The sequence below is a fragment of the Petromyzon marinus genome, chromosome 6, assembly GCF_048934315.1.
Source record: "Petromyzon marinus isolate PM22_M1 ecotype Great Lakes invasive population chromosome 6, UKy_Petmar_22M1.pri1.0, whole genome shotgun sequence".
Taxonomy (NCBI): domain Eukaryota; kingdom Metazoa; phylum Chordata; class Hyperoartia; order Petromyzontiformes; family Petromyzontidae; genus Petromyzon; species Petromyzon marinus.
Window position 1 is genome coordinate 17916029 of NC_133672.1, and position 25133 is coordinate 17941161.

Consider the following 25133-nt stretch of genomic DNA (forward strand, 5'->3'; position numbering starts at 1 on the left):
ACGCTAAAATGAGAATGAACTCAGGATTTTTGAAGCAATCTGCATGGCAGTGTTGGTGCTCTTGCAAAAACAGGGCTAATTCCACACGCATGGCAAAAACACGATTCAGCACCTGTCCCCGGGATAACCACCGAATATTAGAATGGAGCAGAAGTACCTCAAATTCAGAGCCCATTTCTTTACACAGCTCACTGAAGATGCGGTGCCTCAGAGCACTTTTTCGCACATAGTTCACACATTCCACCACAGTTTTTAATACTTCTGCCATTTTTGGAGGTAAGGTTTTTGTTGCCAACGCATGCCTGTGCAGAATACAATGCGTCACAATGATGTGTGGTGCATCGGCCTTTACTAGCGCACCAAAACCAGACTTTCTTCCCAGCATGACTGGAGCTCCGTCCGTACAAACTGCAGAAACCATATCCCATGAAAGATTGTTGTCTCTGAAGAAGTCATCCACAAGCTTCTTCACATCGGCTGCCTTCGTTGTTGTTGTAAGAGGCTTACAAAATAAAAACTCTTCTTTTATCATGTCGTCTTTCACATAGTGTACAAAAACAGCAAGCTGGCTTAGATCAGAAACGTCTGTGGTTTCGTCGAGTTGAAGGCTGAATTTTGCCGGGCTTGAAATCAGATCCGCGACTACTTGAGCCAAGATGTCTTTACTCATGTCTTCTATTCTGTCACTGACGGTGTCATTTGAAAGGGGAATTTGGGATAATTTACCTTCGGCCGCTGTTCCGAGTATCAGATTCGCCATCTTTAATGCAGCTGGTTTCACAAGTGTTTCACCAATGGTGTGTGGCTTGCCCTGCTTTGCGATCAGGTAAGCAACTTCGTACGATGTTGTCAGGATTGGTTTGTTAACAGGTACAAATCCAAGAGCAGGCAGAGTGGCCCTTTCATCGAATCTGGCTCTCTTCACCCTGAATTCAGCAAGTGTTGTGTTCTTGTATTCCCCGTCTCCATGCAGCTTCAAGAAGTGTTCCTTTAGTTTTGCCGGTGCAAGACTAGAGTTGCTCAACTTGGCGTTGCAAATCATGCAGATAGGACGCTCACTCCCATCACGTTCCGTGATACATGAGAATCCATGTTGTACATATTCGTCCGACCACTTTCTTCTTTTGCCCGACATAGTTAGTATGGATAAAATATTAAAGAAATCACACGACGTACCACAACAACAGTCACACGTTGACTACTGAGTACGCACTAAATTCCCCGCAGCGCTGATTGGCCAAGCAGTGTAGCATGATCATCTGCAGCCAGTGATGGCCAAGCGGGCCGTGTGTGTCATCACAAATTTACACAATAATTCAAGTGTGTCCGGACCTCCGTGGCGGGGGCTCTGCCGAACCCCTGAGATCAACTCACCGAACCCCTGGGGTTCGATCGAACCCAGGTTAAGAACCACTGCCCTAGAGCCATATTTTAGGCCACTGAATAGCAGTGGCAGCTAGGGTTGTACAACTCCTCTAGAGCAGTTTTGAGTGAAGATCTCATAGGTAGTGATTCAAGTTGCAGTTTATTGGCAATAGCATTCCAGACCCTGGGGGCATCAATAGCAAAGGCCCTTCCTCCAGTTTTTGTACGGCAATAGGGAATGTGAAGCTGGTAAATGAGCGAAGAGCTGAGGTTAAATTTGTTCTTTGAAACAGAGAGGAGATCCAGCAGGGTCAGACATTTGTGACGATGTGTGACAAGGGGGGGGGGGGGGGGGGGGTTGAGAAATGTGACGTCACATAAAAATGCGCAACTTTAAATAAATATAGACAACACGTTCTACTTAATTAAATATACTTTTTAATCAGAGTGCAGCGCCACATTAAATACGCACTACAATGACAATAGCTGAAAGCTATTTGAAGCATGTTTTATTATTTGGGGGGGCGGCAGAGCTTTGTGACGTCATATTTGAAGGGGGGTCTGACTTTTTGTGACGCCATGTGACTAGGGGGGGGGGGGTCAAAAAATCGTCCAAAATCACATGACGTCATTAATAGACGGCCCCTTTATAGCTTACCGGCTCTGCTGAGTTTGAGTGACAGCTCACAACGGGGGGGGGGTGCAGACAGAAGCCCGTGGAGTCGCAGACAGAAGCCTGTGGAGTCGCAGACAGAAGCCTGTGGAATCGCAGACAGAAGCCCGCGTAGTCGCAGACAGAAGCTTTCGCGCACTCGCACGTCGGCCGCTCACGCAGCGGCTGTGGTGCACGCGCACGCACGCGCGGCGAGCGTCACGTGACACGTTTAGCGCGCGCGTATTGGCTGCGAGCCGCGCGGCCCTGGAGACGGAGGCGGCAGCTATGGCGGACGGTGAGGGCCTCCTGACAGCTCCCCGCTGCTGCTGCTGCTGCGAGCGCGGGGCTTGTCGCACGCACGCACGCACTCACACACACTCACTCACTACACCTCACTACACCTCACTCACTCACTACACCTCACTCACATACACCTCACTCACTCACTACACCTCACTCACTACACCTCACTCACACCTCACTACACCTCACTCACACCTCACTCACTCACTACACCTCACTCACTACACCTCACTCACATACACCCACTCACTACTCCTCACTCACCCACACACACCCACTCACTCACTACACCTCACTCACTCACCCACTCACTCACACACCCACTCACTACACCTCACTCACACACACACACCCACTCACCCACCCACTCACTCACTACTCCTCACTCACTCACCCACTCACTCACCCACTCACTCACTACACCTCACTCACACCCTCACTCACTCACTACACCTCACTCACACTCACCCACTCACTCACCCACTCACTCACTACACCTCACTCACTCACTACACCTCACGGCGCCACAGACACAAAACCACCCTCATCACGCTCGTAGAGCGCGCGAAGTCACCCATCAATTGAGTAACAAGCCCCTCGCACCAGTCACACAAAGCGCGCGATTAACACTACTCACCAGTAACACACTCCTGCTACTACTGTACTCATACTGTACTCATAACACTACTCACCAATAACTCTCCTACTAGTACTGTACTCATACTGTACTCAACACTACTCACCAATAACACTCTCCTGCTACTACTGTACCCATACTGCACACATATTGTACTCGTAACACTACTCACCAATAACTCTCCTACTAATACTGTACTCATACTGTACTCATAACACTACTCACCAATAACACTCTCCTGCTACTACTGTACTCATACTGTACACATACTGTACTCATAACACTACTCACTAATAACTCTCCTACTAATACTGTACTCATAACACTACTCACCAATAACACTCTCCTACTAATACTGTACTAATACTGTACTCATAACACTACTCACCAATAACACTCCTACCAATACTGTACTCATACTGTACTCATAACACTACTCACCAATAACTCTCCTAATAGTACTATACTCGTACTGCACTCGTAACACTACTCACCAATAACACTCCTACTAATACTGTACTCATACTGTACTCAACACTACTCACCAATAACACTCCTGCTACTACTGTACTCATACTGTACTCATACTGTACTCGTACTGTACTCAACACTACTCACCAATAACACACTCCTAATGTACTCATACTGTATTCACCAATAACACTCTCCTGCTACTACTGTACTCATACTGTACTCGTACTGTACTCATAACACTACTCACCAATAACACTCCTACTAGTACTGTACTCATACTGTACTCATAACACTACTCAACAATAACACTCCTACTAGTACTGTACTCATACTGTACTCATAACACTACTCACCAATAACACTCTCCTGCTACTACTGTACTCATAACACTACTCACCAATAACACTCCTACTAGTACTGTACTCATACTGTACTCATAACACTACTCACCAATAACACTCCTGCTAATACTGTACTCATACTGTACTCATAACACTACTCACCAATAACACTCCTGCTAATACTGTACTCGTACTGTACTCATAACACTACTCACCAATAACACTCCTACTAGTACTGTACTCATACTGTACCCATAACACTACTCACCAATAACACTCTCCTGCTACTACTGTACTCATACTGTACTCGTACTGTACTCATAACACTACTCACCAATAACTCTCCTACGAATACTGTACTCATAACACTACTCACCAATAATACTCTCCTAGTACTGTACTCTTACTGTACTCATAACACTACTCACCAATAACACTCCTACTAGTACTGTACTCATACTGTACTCATAACACTACTCACCAATAACACTCTCCTGCTACTACTGTACTCATACTGTACTCGTACTGTACTCATAACACTACTCACCAATAACTCTCCTACGAATACTGTACTCAACACTACTCACCAATAACACTCGTAGTACTGTACTCTTACTGTACTCATAACACTACTCATCAATAACACTCTCCTACTAGTACTGTACTCATACTGTACTCAACACTACTCACCAATAACACTCTCCTACTAATACTGTACTCTTACTGTACTCATAACACTACTCACCAATAACACTCTCCTAGTACTGTACTCATACTGTACTCTTACTGTACTCATAACACTACTCACCAATAACACTCTCCTACTAGTACTGTACTCATAACACTACTCACCAATAACACTCCTGCTAATACTGTACTCATACTGTACTCATAACACTACTCACCAATAACACTCCTACTAATACTGTACTCAACACTACTCACCAATAACACACTACTAATACTGTACTCAAATCACTACTCACACCAATAACACACTCCTATGTACTAATAGCAGACACCTACCACACTACCACTCACTAATAAAAACGAATTCACTATTAATACTCCTCGTGCTTATCACACTCTCCAGCACTTACTCTTAGCATCTCCCTCTCCGCTAAAACACTGCAAATAATACACACTCCTAATGCACTCATCCACCCAAACATCTCGTACTGAAAGGACACGTCTCGCACTCGCTACACTTTTAACACTACATATTGTACTTGCTTCACACTACTCACACTCACCACACAGTCGTCATACTCGTAGTGGCAACTCTCCTCAAATGTCAACATTCACTTCTCTCACACTCAACACTCTTGTCACACTCAACACTCTTGTCACACTCAACACTCTTGTCACTCTCAACACTCTTGTCACACTCAACACTCTTGTCACACTCAACACTCTTGTCACACTCAACACTCTTGTCACACTCAACACTCTTGTCACTCTCAACACTCTTGTCACACTCAACACTCTTGTCACACTCAACACTCTTGTCACACTCAACACTCTTGTCACACTCAACACTCTTGTCACACTCAACACTCTTGTCACACTCAACACTCTTGTCACTCTCAACACTCTTGTCACACTCAACACTCTTGTCACACTCAACACTCTTGTCACACTCAACACTCTTGTCACACTCAACACTCTTGTCACACTCAACACTCTTGTCACTTTCAACACTCTTGTCAAACTCAACACTCTTGTCACACTCAACACTCTTGTCACACTCAACACTCTTGTCACACTCAACACTCTTGTCACACTCAACACTCTTGTCACACTCAACACTCTTGTCACACTCAACACTCTTGTCACACTCAACACTCTTGTCACACTCAACACTCTTGTCACTCTCAACACTCTTGTCACACTCAACACTCTTGTCACACTCAACACTCTTGTCACACTCAACACTCTTGTCACTCTCAACACTCTTGTCACACTCAACACTCTTGTCACACTCAACACTCTTGTCACTCTCAACACTCTTGTCACACTCAACACTCTTGTCACACTCAACACTCTTGTCACACTCAACACTCTTGTCACACTCAACACTCTTGTCACACTCAACACTCTTATCACACTCAACACTCTTGTCACACTCAACACTCTTGTCACACTCAACACTCTCACACTCAACACTCTTGTCACACTCAACACTCTTGTCACACTCAACACTCTTGTCACAATCAACACTCTTCTCACACTCAACACTCTTGTCACACTCAACACTCTTGTCACACTCAACACTCTTGTCACACTCAACACTCTTGTCACTCTCAACACTCTTGTCACACTCAACACTCTTGTCACACTCAACACTCTTGTCACTCTCAACACTCTTGTCACTCTCAACACTCTTGTCACTCTCAACACTCTTGTCACTCTCAACACTCTTGTCACACTCAACACTCTTGTCACACTCAACACTCTTGTCACACTCAACACTCTTGTCACACTCAACACTCTTGTCACACTCAACACTCTTATCACACTCAACACTCTTGTCACACTCAACACTCTTGTCACACTCAACACTCTCACACTCAACACTCTTGTCACACTCAACACTCTTGTCACACTCAACACTCTTGTCACACTCAACACTCTCACACTCAACACTCTTGTCACACTCAACACTCTTGTCACTCTCAACACTCTTGTCACACTCAACACTCTTGTCACTCTCAACACTCTTGTCACACTCAACACTCTTGTCACACTCAACACTCTCACACTCTCAACACTCTTGTCACACTCAACACTCTTGTCACACTCAACACTCACACTCAAGACTCTTATCACACTCAACACTCTTGTCACACTCAACACTCTTGTCACACTCAACACTCTTGTCACACTCAACACTCTTGTCACACTCAACACTCTTGTCACTCTCAACACTCTTGTCACTCTCAACACTCTTGTCACTCTCAACATTCTTGTCACACTCAACACTCTTGTCACACTCAACACTCTTGTCACACTCAACACTCACACTCAACACTCACACTCAACACTCTTGTCACACTCACACTCAACACTCTTGTCACTCTCAACACTCTTGTCACACTCAACACTCTTGTCACACTCAGCACTCTTGTCACACTCAACACTCTTGTCACACTCAACACTCTTGTCACACTCAACACTCTTGTCACACTCAACACTCTTGTCACACTCAACACTCTTGTCACACTCAACACTCTTGTCACACTCAACACTATTGTCACACTCAACACTCTTGTCACACTCAACACTCTTGTCACACTCAACACTCTTGTCACACTCAACACTCTTGTCACACTCAACACTCTTGTCACACTCAACACTCTTGTCACACTCAACATTCTTGTCACACTCAACACTCTTGTCACTCTCAACACTCTTGTCACACTCAACACTCTTGTCACACTCAACACTCTTGTCACTCTCAACACTCTTGTCACACTCAACACTCTTGTCACACTCAACACTCTTGTCACTCTCAACACTCTTGTCACACTCAACACTCTTGTCACACTCAACACTCTTGTCACTCTCAACACTCTTGTCACACTCAACACTCTTGTCACACTCTTGTCACACTCAACACTCTTGTCACACTCAACACTCTTGTCACACTCAACACTCTTGTCACACTCAACACTCTTGTTACACTCAACACTCTTGTCACACTCAACACTCTTGTCACACTCAACACTCTTGTCACACTCAACACTCTTGTCACACTCAACACTCTTGTCACACTCAACACTCTTGTCACACTCAACACTCTCACACTCAACACTCTTGTCACACTCAACACTCTTGTCACTCTCAACACTCTTGTCACACTCAACACTCTTGTCACACTCAACACTCTCACACTCAACACTCTTGTCACACTCAACACTCTTGTCACTCTCAACACTCTTGTCACACTCAACACTCTTGTCACACTCAACACTCTTGTCACACTCAACACTCTTGTCACTCTCAACACTCTTGTCACTCTCAACACTCTTGTCACACTCAACACTCTTGTCACACTCAACACTCTTGTCACACTCAACACTCTTGTCACACTCAACACTCTTGTCACTCTCAACACTCTTGTCACACTCAACACTCTTGTCACACTCAACACTCACACTCAACACTCTTGTCACACTCAACACTCACACTCAACACTCTTGTCACACTCAACACTCTTGTCACACTCAACACTCTTGTCACTCTCAACACTCTTGTCACACTCAACACTCTTGTCACACTCAACACTCTTGTCACACTCAACACTCTTGTTACACTCAACACTCTTGTCACACTCAACACTCTTGTCACACTCAACACTCACACTCAACACTCTTGTCACACTCAACACTCTTGTCACACTCAACACTCTTGTCACACTCAACACTCTCACACTCAACACTCTTGTCACACTCAACACTCTTGTCACTCTCAACACTCTTGTCACACTCAACACTCTTGTCACACTCAACACTCTTGTCACTCTCAACACTCTTGTCACACTCAACACTCTTGTCACACTCAACACTCTTGTCACACTCAACACTCTTGTTACACTCAACACTCTTGTCACACTCAACACTCTTGTCACACTCAACACTCACACTCAACACTCTTGTCACACTCAACACTCTTGTCACACTCAACACTCTTGTCACACTCAACACTCTCACACTCAACACTCTTGTCACACTCAACACTCTTGTCACTCTCAACACTCTTGTCACACTCAACACTCTTGTCACACTCAACACTCTCACACTCAACACTCTTGTCACACTCAACACTCTTGTCACTCTCAACACTCTTGTCACACTCAACACTCTTGTCACACTCAACACTCTTGTCACACTCAACACTCTTGTCACTCTCAACACTCTTGTCACTCTCAACACTCTTGTCACACTCAACACTCTTGTCACACTCAACACTCTTGTCACACTCAACACTCTTGTCACACTCAACACTCTTGTCACTCTCAACACTCTTGTCACACTCAACACTCTTGTCACACTCAACACTCACACTCAACACTCTTGTCACACTCAACACTCACACTCAACACTCTTGTCACACTCAACACTCTTGTCACACTCAACACTCTTGTCACTCTCAACACTCTTGTCACACTCAACACTCTTGTCACACTCAACACTCTTGTCACTCTCAACACTCTTGTCACACTCAACACTCTTGTCACACTCAACACTCTTGTCACTCTCAACACTCTTGTCACACTCAACACTCTTGTCACACTCAACACTCTCACACTCAACACTCTTGTCACACTCGACACTCTTGTCACACTCAACACTCACACTCAACACTCTTGTCACACTCAACACTCACACTCAACACTCTTGTCACACTCAACACTCTTGTCACACTCAACACTCTTGTCACACTCAACACTCTTGTCACACTCAACACTCTTGTCACACTCAACACTCTTGTCACACTCAACACTCTTGTCACTCTCAACACTCTTGTCACACTCAACACTCTTGTCACTCTCAACACTCTTTTCACACTCAACACTCTTGTCACACTCAACACTCTTGTCACACTCAACACTCTTGTCACACTCAACACTCTTGTCACTCTCAACACTCTTGTCACACTCAGCACTCTTGTCACACTCAACACTCTTGTCACACTCAACACTCTTGTCACTCTCAACACTCTTGTCACACTCAACACTCTTGTCACACTCAATACTCTCACACTCAACACTCTTGTCACACTCAACACTCTTGTCACACTCAACACTCTTGTCACACTCAACACTCTCACACTCTCAACACTCTTGTCACTCTCAACACTCTTGTCACACTCAACACTCTTGTCACACTCAACACTCTTGTCACACTCAACACTCTTGTCACACTCAACACTCTTGTCACTCTCAACACTCTTGTCACACTCAACACTCTTGTCACACTCTTGTCACACTCAACACTCTTGTCACACTCAACACTCTTGTCACACTCAACACTCTTGTCACACTCAACACTCTTGTCACACTCAACACTCTTGTCACACTCAACACTCTTGTCACTCTCAACACTCTTGTCACACTCAACACTCTTGTCACACTCAACACTCTTGTCACACTCAACACTCTTGTCACACTCAACACTCTTGTCACTCTCAACACTCTTGTCACACTCAACACTCTTGTCACACTCTTGTCACACTCAACACTCTTGTCACACTCAACACTCTTGTCACACTCAACACTCTTGTCACACTCAACACTCTTGTCACACTCAACACTCACACTCAACACTCTTGTCACACTCAACACTCTTGTCACACTCAACATTCTTGTCACTCTCAACACTCTTGTCACACTCAACACTCTTGTCACACTCAACACTCTAGTCACTCTCAACACTCTTGTCACACTCAACACTCTTGTCACTCTCAACACTCTTGTCACACTCAACACTCTTGTCACACTCAACACTCTTGTCACACTCAACACTCTTGTCACACTCAACACTCACACTCAACACTCTTGTCACACTCAACACTCTTGTCACACTCAACACTCTTGTCACACTCAACACTCTTGTCACACTCAACACTCTTGTCACACTCAACAATCACACTCAACACTCTTGTCACTCTCAACACTCTTGTCACACTCAACACTCTTGTCACACTCAACACTCTTGTCACACTCAACACTCTTGTCACACTCAACACTCTTGTCACACTCAACACTCTTGTCACTCTCAACACTCTTGTCACACTCAACACTCTTGTCACTCTCAACACTCTTTTCACACTCAACACTCTTGTCACACTCAACACTCTTGTCACACTCAACACTCTTGTCACACTCAACACTCTTGTCACTCTCAACACTCTTGTCACACTCAGCACTCTTGTCACACTCAACACTCTTGTCACACTCAACACTCTTGTCACTCTCAACACTCTTGTCACACTCAACACTCTTGTCACACTCAACACTCTTGTCACACTCAACACTCTTGTCACACTCAACACTCTTGTCACACTCAACACTCTTGTCACTCTCAACACTCTTGTTACACTCAACACTCTTGTCACACTCAACACTCTTGTCACACTCAACACTCTTGTCACACTCAACACTCTTGTCACACTCAACACTCTCACACTCTCAACACTCTTGTCACTCTCAACACTCTTGTCACACTCAACACTCTTGTCACACTCAACACTCTTGTCACACTCAACACTCTTGTCACACTCAACACTCTTGTCACTCTCAACACTCTTGTCACACTCAACACTCTTGTCACACTCTTGTCACACTCAACACTCTTGTCACACTCAACACTCTTGTCACACTCAACACTCTTGTCACACTCAACACTCTTGTCACACTCAACACTCTTGTCACACTCAACACTCTTGTCACTCTCAACACTCTTGTCACACTCAACACTCTTGTCACACTCAACACTCTTGTCACACTCAACACTCTTGTCACACTCAACACTCTTGTCACACTCAACACTCTTGTCACTCTCAACACTCTTGTCACACTCAACACTCTTGTCACACTCTTGTCACACTCAACACTCTTGTCACACTCAACACTCTTGTCACACTCAACACTCTTGTCACACTCAACACTCTTGTCACACTCAACACTCACACTCAACACTCTTGTCACACTCAACACTCTTGTCACACTCAACATTCTTGTCACTCTCAACACTCTTGTCACACTCAACACTCTTGTCACACTCAACACTCTAGTCACTCTCAACACTCTTGTCACACTCAACACTCTTGTCACTCTCAACACTCTTGTCACACTCAACACTCTTGTCACACTCAACACTCTTGTCACACTCAACACTCTTGTCACACTCAACACTCACACTTAACACTCTTGTCACACTCAACACTCTTGTCACACTCAACACTCTTGTCACTCTCAACACTCTTGTCACACTCAACACTCTTGTCACACTCAACACTCTTGTCACACTCAACACTCTCACACTCAACACTCTTGTCACACTCGACACTCTTGTCACACTCAACACTCACACTCAACACTCTTGTCACACTCAACACTCACACTCAACACTCTTGTCACACTCAACACTCTTGTCACTCTCAACACTCTTGTCACACTCAACACTCTTGTCACACTCAACACTCTTGTCACACTCAACACTCTTGTCACACTCAACACTCTTGTCACACTCAACACTCTTGTCACACTCAACACTCTTGTCACACTCAACACTCTTGTCACTCTCAACACTAGTCACACTCAACACTCTTGTCACACTCAACACTCTTGTCACACTCAACACTCTTGTCACACTCAACACTCTTGTCACACTCAACACTCTTGTCACACTCAACACTCTTGTCACACTCAACACTCACACTCAACACTCTTGTCACTCTCAACACTCTTGTCACACTCAACACTCTTGTCACACTCAACACTCTTGTCACACTCAACACTCTTGTCACACTCAACACTCTTGTCACTCTCAACACTCTTGTCACTCTCAACACTCTTGTCACACTCAACACTCTTGTCACACTCAATACTCTCACACTCAACACTCTTGTCACACTCAACACTCTTGTCACACTCAACACTCTTGTCACACTCAACACTCTCACACTCTCAACACTCTTGTCACTTTCAACACTCTTGTCACACTCAACACTCTTGTCACACTCAACACTCTTGTCACACTCAACACTCTTGTCACACTCAACACTCTTGTCACTCTCAACACTCTTGTCACACTCAACACTCTTGTCACACTCTTGTCACACTCAACACTCTTGTCACACTCAACACTCTTGTCACACTCAACACTCTTGTCACACTCAACACTCTTGTCACACTCAACACTCTTGTCACACTCTTGTCACACTCAACACTCTTGTCACACTCAACACTCTTGTCACACTCAACACTCTTGTCACACTCAACACTCTTGTCACTCTCAACACTCTTGTCACACTCAACACTCTTGTCACTCTCAACACTCTTGTCACACTCAGCACTCTTGTCACACTCAACACTCTTGTCACACTCAACACTCTTGTCACTCTCAACACTCTTGTCACACTCAACACTCTTGTCACACTCAATACTCTCACACTCAACACTCTTGTCACACTCAACACTCTTGTCACACTCAACACTCTTGTCACACTCAACACTCTCACACTCTCAACACTCTTGTCACTCTCAACACTCTTGTCACACTCAACACTCTTGTCACACTCAACACTCTTGTCACACTCAACACTCTTGTCACACTCAACACTCTTGTCACTCTCAACACTCTTGTCACACTCAACACTCTTGTCACACTCTTGTCACACTCAACACTCTTGTCACACTCAACACTCTTGTCACACTCAACACTCTTGTCACACTCAACACTCTTGTCACACTCAACACTCTTGTCACACTCAACACTCTTGTCACTCTCAACACTCTTGTCACACTCAACACTCTTGTCACACTCAACACTCTTGTCACACTCAACACTCTTGTCACACTCAACACTCTTGTCACACTCAACACTCTTGTCACTCTCAACACTCTTGTCACACTCAACACTCTTGTCACACTCTTGTCACACTCAACACTCTTGTCACACTCAACACTCTTGTCACACTCAACACTCTTGTCACACTCAACACTCTTGTCACACTCAACACTCACACTCAACACTCTTGTCACACTCAACACTCTTGTCACACTCAACATTCTTGTCACTCTCAACACTCTTGTCACACTCAACACTCTTGTCACACTCAACACTCTAGTCACTCTCAACACTCTTGTCACACTCAACACTCTTGTCACTCTCAACACTCTTGTCACACTCAACACTCTTGTCACACTCAACACTCTTGTCACACTCAACACTCTTGTCACACTCAACACTCACACTTAACACTCTTGTCACACTCAACACTCTTGTCACTCTCAACACTCTTGTCACACTCAACACTCTTGTCACACTCAACACTCTTGTCACACTCAACACTCTCACACTCAACACTCTTGTCACACTCGACACTCTTGTCACACTCAACACTCACACTCAACACTCTTGTCACACTCAACACTCACACTCAACACTCTTGTCACACTCAACACTCTTGTCACTCTCAACACTCTTGTCACACTCAACACTCTTGTCACACTCAACACTCTTGTCACACTCAACACTCTTGTCACACTCAACACTCTTGTCACACTCAACACTCTTGTCACACTCAACACTCTTGTCACACTCAACACTCTTGTCACTCTCAACACTAGTCACACTCAACACTCTTGTCACACTCAACACTCTTGTCACACTCAACACTCTTGTCACACTCAACACTCTTGTCACACTCAACACTCTTGTCACACTCAACACTCTTGTCACACTCAACACTCACACTCAACACTCTTGTCACTCTCAACACTCTTGTCACACTCAACACTCTTGTCACACTCAACACTCTTGTCACACTCAACACTCTTGTCACACTCAACACTCTTGTCACTCTCAACACTCTTGTCACTCTCAACACTCTTGTCACACTCAACACTCTTGTCACACTCAATACTCTCACACTCAACACTCTTGTCACACTCAACACTCTTGTCACACTCAACACTCTTGTCACACTCAACACTCTCACACTCTCAACACTCTTGTCACTTTCAACACTCTTGTCACACTCAACACTCTTGTCACACTCAACACTCTTGTCACACTCAACACTCTTGTCACACTCAACACTCTTGTCACTCTCAACACTCTTGTCACACTCAACACTCTTGTCACACTCTTGTCACACTCAACACTCTTGTCACACTCAACACTCTTGTCACACTCAACACTCTTGTCACACTCAACACTCTTGTCACACTCAACACTCTTGTCACACTCAACACTCTTGTCACTCTCAACACTCTTGTCACACTCAACACTCTTGTCACACTCAACACTCTCACACTCAACACTCTTGTCACACTCAACACTCTTGTCACTCTCAACACTCTTGTCACACTCAACACTCTTGTCACACTCAACACTCTTGTCACACTCAACACTCTTGTCACTCTCAACACTCTTGTCACTCTCAACACTCTTGTCACACTCAACACTCTTGTCACACTCAACACTCTTGTCACACTCAACACTCTTGTCACACTCAACACTCTTGTCACTCTCAACACTCTTGTCACACTCAACACTCTTGTCACACTCAACACTCACACTCAACACTCTTGTCACACTCAACACTCACACTCAACACTCTTGTCACACTCAACACTCTTGTCACACTCAACACTCTTGTCACTCTCAACACTCTTGTCACACTCAACACTCTTGTCACACTCAACACTCTTGTCACACTCAACACTCTTGTTACACTCAACACTCTTGTCACACTCAACACTCTTGTCACACTCAACACTCACACTCAACACTCTTGTCACACTCAACACTCTTGTCACACTCAACACTCTTGTCACACTCAACACTCTCACACTCAACACTCTTGTCACACTCAACACTCTTGTCACTCTCAACACTCTTGTCACACTCAACACTCTTGTCACACTCAACACTCTTGTCACTCTCAACACTCTTGTCACACTCAACACTCTTGTCACACTCAACACTCTTGTCACACTCAACACTCTTGTTACACTCAACACTCTTGTCACACTCAACACTCTTGTCACACTCAACACTCACACTCAACACTCTTGTCACACTCAACACTCTTGTCACACTCAACACTCTTGTCACACTCAACACTCTCACACTCAACACTCTTGTCACACTCAACACTCTTGTCACTCTCAACACTCTTGTCACACTCAACACTCTTGTCACACTCAACACTCTCACACTCAACACTCTTGTCACACTCAACACTCTTGTCACTCTCAACACTCTTGTCACACTCAACACTCTTGTCACACTCAACACTCTTGTCACACTCAACACTCTTGTCACTCTCAACACTCTTGTCACTCTCAACACTCTTGTCACACTCAACACTCTTGTCACACTCAACACTCTTGTCACACTCAACACTCTTGTCACACTCAACACTCTTGTCACTCTCAACACTCTTGTCACACTCAACACTCTTGTCACACTCAACACTCACACTCAACACTCTTGTCACACTCAACACTCACACTCAACACTCTTGTCACACTCAACACTCTTGTCACACTCAACACTCTTGTCACTCTCAACACTCTTGTCACACTCAACACTCTTGTCACACTCAACACTCTTGTCACACTCAACACTCTTGTCACTCTCAACACTCTTGTCACACTCAACACTCTTGTCACACTCAACACTCTCACACTCAACACTCTTGTCACACTCGACACTCTTGTCACACTCAACACTCACACTCAACACTCTTGTCACACTCAACACTCACACTCAACACTCTTGTCACACTCAACACTCTTGTCACACTCAACACTCTTGTCACACTCAACACTCTTGTCACACTCAACACTCTTGTCACACTCAACACTCTTGTCACACTCAACACTCTTGTCACACTCAACAATCACACTCAACACTCTTGTCACTCTCAACACTCTTGTCACACTCAACACTCTTGTCACACTCAACACTCTTGTCACACTCAACACTCTTGTCACACTCAACACTCTTGTCACACTCAACACTCTTGTCACTCTCAACACTCTTGTCACACTCAACACTCTTGTCACTCTCAACACTCTTTTCACACTCAACACTCTTGTCACACTCAACACTCTTGTCACACTCAACACTCTTGTCACACTCAACACTCTTGTCACTCTCAACACTCTTGTCACACTCAGCACTCTTGTCACACTCAACACTCTTGTCACACTCAACACTCTTGTCACTCTCAACACTCTTGTCACACTCAACACTCTTGTCACACTCAATACTCTCACACTCAACACTCTTGTCACACTCAACACTCTTGTCACACTCAACACTCTTGTCACACTCAACACTCTCACACTCTCAACACTCTTGTCACTCTCAACACTCTTGTCACACTCAACACTCTTGTCACACTCAACACTCTTGTCACACTCAACACTCTTGTCACACTCAACACTCTTGTCACTCTCAACACTCTTGTCACACTCAACACTCTTGTCACACTCTTGTCACACTCAACACTCTTGTCACACTCAACACTCTTGTCACACTCAACACTCTTGTCACACTCAACACTCTTGTCACACTCAACACTCTTGTCACACTCAACACTCTTGTCACTCTCAACACTCTTGTCACACTCAACACTCTTGTCACACTCAACACTCTTGTCACACTCAACACTCTTGTCACACTCAACACTCTTGTCACACTCAACACTCTTGTCACTCTCAACACTCTTGTCACACTCAACACTCTTGTCACACTCTTGTCACACTCAACACTCTTGTCACACTCAACACTCTTGTCACACTCAACACTCTTGTCACACTCAACACTCTTGTCACACTCAACACTCACACTCAACACTCTTGTCACACTCAACACTCTTGTCACACTCAACATTCTTGTCACTCTCAACACTCTTGTCACACTCAACACTCTTGTCACACTCAACACTCTAGTCACTCTCAACACTCTTGTCACACTCAACACTCTTGTCACTCTCAACACTCTTGTCACACTCAACACTCTTGTCACACTCAACACTCTTGTCACACTCAACACTCTTGTCACACTCAACACTCACACTCAACACTCTTGTCACACTCAACACTCTTGTCACACTCAACACTCTTGTCACACTCAACACTCTTGTCACACTCAACACTCTTGTCACACTCAACACTCTTGTCACACTCAACAATCACACTCAACACTCTTGTCACTCTCAACACTCTTGTCACACTCAACACTCTTGTCACACTCAACACTCTTGTCACACTCAACACTCTTGTCACACTCAACACTCTTGTCACACTCAACACTCTTGTCACTCTCAACACTCTTGTCACACTCAACACTCTTGTCACTCTCAACACTCTTTTCACACTCAACACTCTTGTCACACTCAACACTCTTGTCACACTCAACACTCTTGTCACACTCAACACTCTTGTCACTCTCAACACTCTTGTCACACTCAGCACTCTTGTCACACTCAACACTCTTGTCACACTCAACACTCTTGTCACTCTCAACACTCTTGTCACACTCAACACTCTTGTCACACTCAATACTCTCACACTCAACACTCTTGTCACACTCAACACTCTTGTCACACTCAACACTCTTGTCACACTCAACACTCTCACACTCTCAACACTCTTGTCACTCTCAACACTCTTGTCACACTCAACACTCTTGTCACACTCAACACTCTTGTCACACTCAACACTCTTGTCACACTCAACACTCTTGTCACTCTCAACACTCTTGTCACACTCAACACTCTTGTCACACTCTTGTCACACTCAACACTCTTGTCACACTCAACACTCTTGTCACACTCAACACTCTTGTCACACTCAACACTCTTGTCACACTCAACACTCTTGTCACTCTCAACACTCTTGTCACACTCAACACTCTTGTCACACTCTTGTCACACTCAACACTCTTGTCACACTCAACACTCTTGTCACACTCAACACTCTTGTCACACTCAACACTCTTGTCACACTCAACACTCACACTCAACACTCTTGTCACACTCAACACTCTTGTCACACTCAACATTCTTGTCACTCTCAACACTCTTGTCACACTCAACACTCTTGTCACACTCAACACTCTAGTCACTCTCAACACTCTTGTCACACTCAACACTCTTGTCACTCTCAACACTCTTGTCACACTCAACACTCTTGTCACACTCAACACTCTTGTCACACTCAACACTCTTGTCACACTCAACACTCACACTTAACACTCTTGTCACACTCAACACTCTTGTCACACTCAACACTCTTGTCACTCTCAACACTCTTGTCACACTCAACACTCTTGTCACACTCAACACTCTTGTCACACTCAACACTCTCACACTCAACACTCTTGTCACACTCGACACTCTTGTCACACTCAACACTCACACTCAACACTCTTGTCACACTCAACACTCACACTCAACACTCTTGTCACACTCAACACTCTTGTCACTCTCAACACTCTTGTCACACTCAACACTCTTGTCACACTCAACACTCTTGTCACACTCAACACTCTTGTCACACTCAACAGTCTTGTCACACTCAACACTCTTGTCACACTCAACACTCTTGTCACACTCAACACTCTTGTCACTCTCAACACTAGTCACACTCAACACTCTTGTCACACTCAACACTCTTGTCACACTCAACACTCTTGTCACACTCAACACTCTTGTCACACTCAACACTCTTGTCACACTCAACACTCTTGTCACACTCAACACTCACACTCAACACTCTTGTCACTCTCAACACTCTTGTCACTCTCAACACTCTTGTCACACTCAACACTCTTGTCACACTTAATACTCTCACTCTCAACACTCTTGTCACTCTCAACACTCTTGTCACACTCAACACTCTTGTCACACTTAATACTCTCACACTCAACACTCTTGTCACACTCAACACTCTTGTCACACTCAACACTCTTGTCACACTCAACACTCTCACACTCTCAACACTCTTGTCACTTTCAACACTCTTGTCACACTCAACACTCTTGTCACACTCAACACTCTTGTCACACTCAACACTCTTGTCACACTCAACACTCTTGTCACTCTCAACACTCTTGTCACACTCAACACTCTTGTCACACTCTTGTCACACTCAACACTCTTGTCACACTCAACACTCTTGTCACACTCAACACTCTTGTCACACTCAACACTCTTGTCACACTCAACACTCTTGTCACACTCAACACTCTTGTCACTCTCAACACTCTTGTCACACTCAACACTCTTGTCACACTCTTGTCACACTCAACACTCTTGTCACACTCAACACTCTTGTCACACTCAACACTCACACTCAACACTCACACTCAACACTCTTGTCACACTCAACACTCTTGTCACACTCAACACTCTTGTCACACTCAACACTCTTGTCACTCTCAACACTCTTGTCACACTCAACACTCTTGTCACACTCTTGTCACACTCAACACTCTCGTCACACTCAACACTCTTGTCACACTCAACACTCTTGTCACACTCAACACTCTTGTCACACTCAACACTCTTGTCACACTCAACACTCTTGTCACACTCAACACTCTTGTCACACTCAACACTCTTGTCACTCTCAACACTCTTGTCACACTCAACACTCTTGTCACACTCAACACTCACACTCAACACTCTTGTCACACTCAACACTCTTGTCACACTCAACATTCTTGTCACTCTCAACACTCTTGTCACACTCAACACTCTTGTCACACTCAACACTCACACTCAACACTCACACTCAACACTCTTGTCACACTCAACACTCTTGTCACTCTCAACACTCTTGTCACACTCAACACTCTTGTCACACTCAACACTCTTGTCACACTCAACACTCTTGTCACACTCAACACTCACACTCAACACTCTTGTCACACTCAACACTCTTGTCACACTCAACACTCTTGTCACACTCAACACTCTTGTCACACTCAACACTCTTGTCACACTCAACACTCTTGTCACACTCAACACTCTTGTCACACTCAACACTCTTGTCACACTCAACACTCACACTCAACACTCACACTCAACACTCTTGTCACTCTCAACACTCTTGTCACACTCAACACTCTTGTCACACTCAACACTCTTGTCACACTCAACACTCACACTCAACACTCTTGTCACACTCAACACTCTTCTCACACTCAACACTCTTGTCACACTCAACACTCTTGTCACACTCAACACTCTTGTCACACTCAACACTCTTGTCACACTCAACACTCACACTCAACACTCACACTCAACACTCTTGTCACTCTCAACACTCTTGTCACACTCAACACTCTTGTCACACTCAACACTCTTGTCACACTCAACACTCACACTCAACACTCTTGTCACACTCAACACTCTTCTCACACTCAACACTCTTCTCACACTCGTACATTAAACAATGGAGTGTTTCTCGAGTATGCGTAACCACTGACCGGTTGTATAACACACTCGGTGATATTGGCCCCCTTCGCGTGTTTAAGATTACGAACTAAGCCTCGAACCCCGTGTGAGTCGATGAATTGCCAGCACTCGGGGAGTCGCGTTCCTTCCGTCTCTTTGACACGGTTTTGTGTGTTGCGCTTGTTGTGTTGCAGAACAGGCGGTGGTGTCGGCTGAGCAAGCGACCGAGTCGCAGCCCCAGGTAAGATGCTGGCACGGCCAACGCCAGGAGGCCGCTCATTCCGGAAATTAGATCCAGAGCGCGTTTTCATGAAAGCAACAATACGTTTGTTTTTGTAAATATGTATTCGCACGGTCGATTTAAACCATTGGTTAAGCAGGCGAAGTACCGCCTGATGGACTTAAACGGTTTGACATGATTTCCGACGAATGAGTTTCAAGATAAATGTGTTGTCTTGGATACAATACTCACCACAGTATGATATTCTGCGTGAGACAGACTTCAATGAAAAAATACTTTCAATTTGCCGAGTGGGGTCATGTACTCGGCCAGTCTGGGATAAGGTGAATGTATAATGAAATGAGGCCTGCTTGAATTACAGTTTCAACAGACTTATCTGCAGTACTACATAATATAATTTAAATGCTGATAGACTACAACAGAGAACAGCACTGGGCATCTGCTCCAAATACTGCACTATAACACGCAGAGTTGCATAAATATGGTGCAGATCTCAACCTAGTTGTTACAAAAGTAGGAGAGAGTTTGAGAGGTAAATAAATGCGAGGTGTAGGTGCACACTTTGATACATACAAGTTGAATATTCCCAGTGTGGACCAGAACATGTGTTTGCATGACTGACAGCAGAGTGATAGGCAATTAATCCAGCAGTGGATGGACAGTGCTGTTGTACATTATTGCCATTACTGGGGTCAAGTTTGCAATGTAGAGCACACTTGCCTTTTAGTAATGAGGTGAAACGTTTAGACTACAACGTGAGGGGTGGGGAGGGAGGGAGGGAAGAAATGGGGTGGAGAGTTATGTATACAGTTCTCTTTTCTATCTGACCAAATGGTCTGCAAATGAGCTTGTCATTTTACATTATATGCTTGCAAATGTCTGACTTGATGCACACTCCTGAATCACACATTGTAATATATATGCATATCACCAGTGGCTGATGTTCATTCAAGTTAACATGATTTATATGGGTGCCTGGAAATCAACGAGCAGATGGTGAGATACCATACATAAATGCAACAAGCTCAGCGCCAGTCCTCGTACGGTGTGAAGTGACGACAACCTATGCAGATGTAAGCAGTTGTAGCGTTGACCCTAACCATCTCTTAAAGTTAACATAACCACAACTCCTATTCATTGTTTAATGTGACGGATTTATGAAGATGGAAGAGCAGGAATCGAAATACAATTCAATGATTTAAATTTTAACTAAGTTTTTATTCTGAAAATTTAAACCTGTTGCGCTTTTGCAAACTGCATTCTCAAAACGGAAGTTTCCTTTGCAGGGACCTGAAAATCCACATGCAGAGTTCGGACTTGCAGACAGTATCCAGGTATATTGCATCTGCACACTTCCATCTTCCATTTGGCTTCTGTTCTTGCAGATATTTCAACTTAACATACAAACCAAAAACCCCACTGCTATTGTACTTCATTACAGAAAATCATGGAGAGCGAGAGGGTTGGCGGGGACCGTTCCAAGCAGAAGGTGGACCTGCAGGCGCTGCCTACGCGTGCATATCTTGACCAAACAGTGGTGCCTATCCTCCTCCAGGGGCTGTCTGTACTTGCCAAGGACAGGTGCTTATGCTCTTTTACCTGGTAGAAACATTACCACGTTATTCAGTCATATGTTTGTATATTAACTGTTTAAAAACAAATCTCTTAATCACACTGTTAGAGACTTAATATGAAAAGACCATACATTGTCACAGCACTTGAGCTACAAGTGATTTAGCAAGAAACATCCTCATAAGACCCCCCATCTGCTGGGCATTATGGTGCCTCTAGGGGAAGGTACAGCATACAGCGAAGTCTACTGACATGGGACAACGATTGCAACGAAAGACATAAGAGCGAAGATCACAAAGGCAAAAGGAGTCGTGGTAGTATTCAATAACATATGGAGAAGCAAGAAAATCAGCGACCAAACGGAACATTTTTACGTGCATGTTCGGTACAGCTTTTTTATGCCTGCGAAACTTGCACATTGGCATTCGAAATATATTGCTGTAGGATAGTGCGTGTAAACTGGACCAAAAGAGTGACCAATATAGAAGTAATAAAAAGGTTGCACATAGAAGAAGACCTGATGATGCAGGCAGTGATGAGAAGGAAACTGGCACAGTTTGGACACCTGTAGAATGAACAACAACAAGCAAATTTAAAGTGTATTGTTTGGAAAAAATAAAGGAACCGGAAAGAGAGGAACATCTAATGGGGCATGACGTGGCACTACTTAAATAAATTGGCAATAGATAGGAAAGTGTAAACGATGACCAATGTGAAGTCGACACCTACAGCCCATCTGCCCATGGATCGTGATGATGATGACAGCATACAGTTTTGCCATTAGCCTGTGCATATCGAGTCCCCAATTTTTGTGTAGATATTCTTCATGCAATATTTGAAAATAAATTGGTCCAATGCTGCACTCAGGACCTTTTTAGTATGTGTTTTTCTCTGTAAAGTATCAATTTAAAGTCTATTAATGGTCTGTTGAGGCTCACTAACGAAACCATTTTTTATTTGTCTTATGTTTCATTGCAGACCACCAAATCCTATTGAGTACCTGGCAGCATATTTAATGAAAAACAAGGCTCAGTATGAAGACAAGAACTAAACCTCGGAAGAATGTGCTTGAGAGATAGAAATGTGCATTTGCAAATGCGTGCTCTGGATAAGGTTATATAAACTTGTTTGTTTTTTGGAGAACCATGGTTTTTCTATTTTTATTTTTTACCATCAGTTGTATTGAATTATGACCATTGGCTGTTAAGATGCAGTTGACTTGAATTTTGAAAAAGTGAATCACAATGATTTGACATTGTATTGTTTAAGTTGTCAATAAAAATTAACACGCTTATTATTCAGAGTTACAGGCTTACAATTTTACTGTCTCATGATAATTTCTTGGCAAGTTATGAAAAACAAATCGAAGTGGTTTCCTACTTAGGCATGTGTGTCCTCTCTTGCTGTCAGCCCTGACCCAGTGTTGGAAATGTCACATTCCTCTTAACCAGTTTGTTTCAGGAGTTAAACAGAACATACATTGCACGACTTGGTATGAACAGTTATTCACAGTAACTACCCCCAATATATATTTTAATTTCGCAGAGCCTTGCTCATAGTGTTCCACTCAATATGTACAGGTTAATGTTGCTTAACATTGTAAAGTATGGAAATTTTAAGTGATAAAATAATTCCAAGCATCGTACTTAATATTAAAATATCTTAAAGTTTATATGGGTGAAGGTTGCCTGCATACCAGGAACCTTCCAGCATTACCATATCCATAGTTTATCCTTTTGTCCAAGGTTTTACTACTATAGACCTAGACCATATGCAATGTTGCAGTTCTATAGGCCAATTGGAATGCTCATTTAAACATGGAGGAGAGTAAATAATGCATTCACGAATGTGTTTTGGGTTAAATTTCACACTGGAATATGGTAAAAACGAATAAAGCTACACGCCTGAAATGTTTTGCAGTTACCTATGTGTACTTCTAAAAATGTCTTACTGAGAAGGCTTATAGTATGTTCAGGAAATTTGTCTGAGCATGTTATACCTTTACAAATGAAAAAGGCTGATGACATTTTTTCCTGTCCCTTTTATTAAGTTCACTTTAAATCCGTATCAATTAAGAATGTAATTTCAAGAGTTTGGGAGAAAAAACTGGGCAAAGTAGGGGCAATTTCTTGACTTAAAGCTTTCGTGACAGATGGGATCAGATCACGAATTTTATGGACTTAAATCGAACCAGGATCTTGTGTTTGCTCATGATTTTGGAAATCTTTTTGGTGACCCCTGCTATGCATGGCAAGGTGATGGTTTTGATTAGGTCCTCAGATGTTTCTTTCCCAACGGTTTGGGTGATAGCTTTACGGATTGTGTAGTCTGAATATC

The 25133-nt window shown here is 43.9% G+C and overlaps 1 protein-coding gene across 1 annotated transcript; it reads left to right on the top strand.

The window, feature by feature from the left end:
* The first annotated feature begins 2211 nt into the window (after positions 1-2211).
* Positions 2212-24093, top strand: DPY30 (dpy-30 histone methyltransferase complex regulatory subunit). Its single transcript, XM_032947595.2, has 5 exons — positions 2212-2315; positions 21178-21224; positions 22511-22558; positions 22666-22805; positions 23775-24093. Exons 1-5 carry the CDS (start codon positions 2306-2308, stop codon positions 23845-23847), a joined length of 318 nt encoding a protein of 105 aa, XP_032803486.1. The 5' UTR covers positions 2212-2305; the 3' UTR covers positions 23848-24093.
* The last annotated feature ends 1040 nt before the right edge of the window (positions 24094-25133 follow it).

Bases quoted from the DNA above. Each gene is read 5' to 3' on its own strand.
- DPY30 (XM_032947595.2), top strand. The intron at 21,225-22,510 runs GTAAGATGCTGG...TTTCCTTTGCAG, and splicing joins CGACCGAGTCGCAGCCCCAG to GGACCTGAAAATCCACATGC. The intron at 22,806-23,774 runs GTGCTTATGCTC...GTTTCATTGCAG, and splicing joins TCTGTACTTGCCAAGGACAG to ACCACCAAATCCTATTGAGT.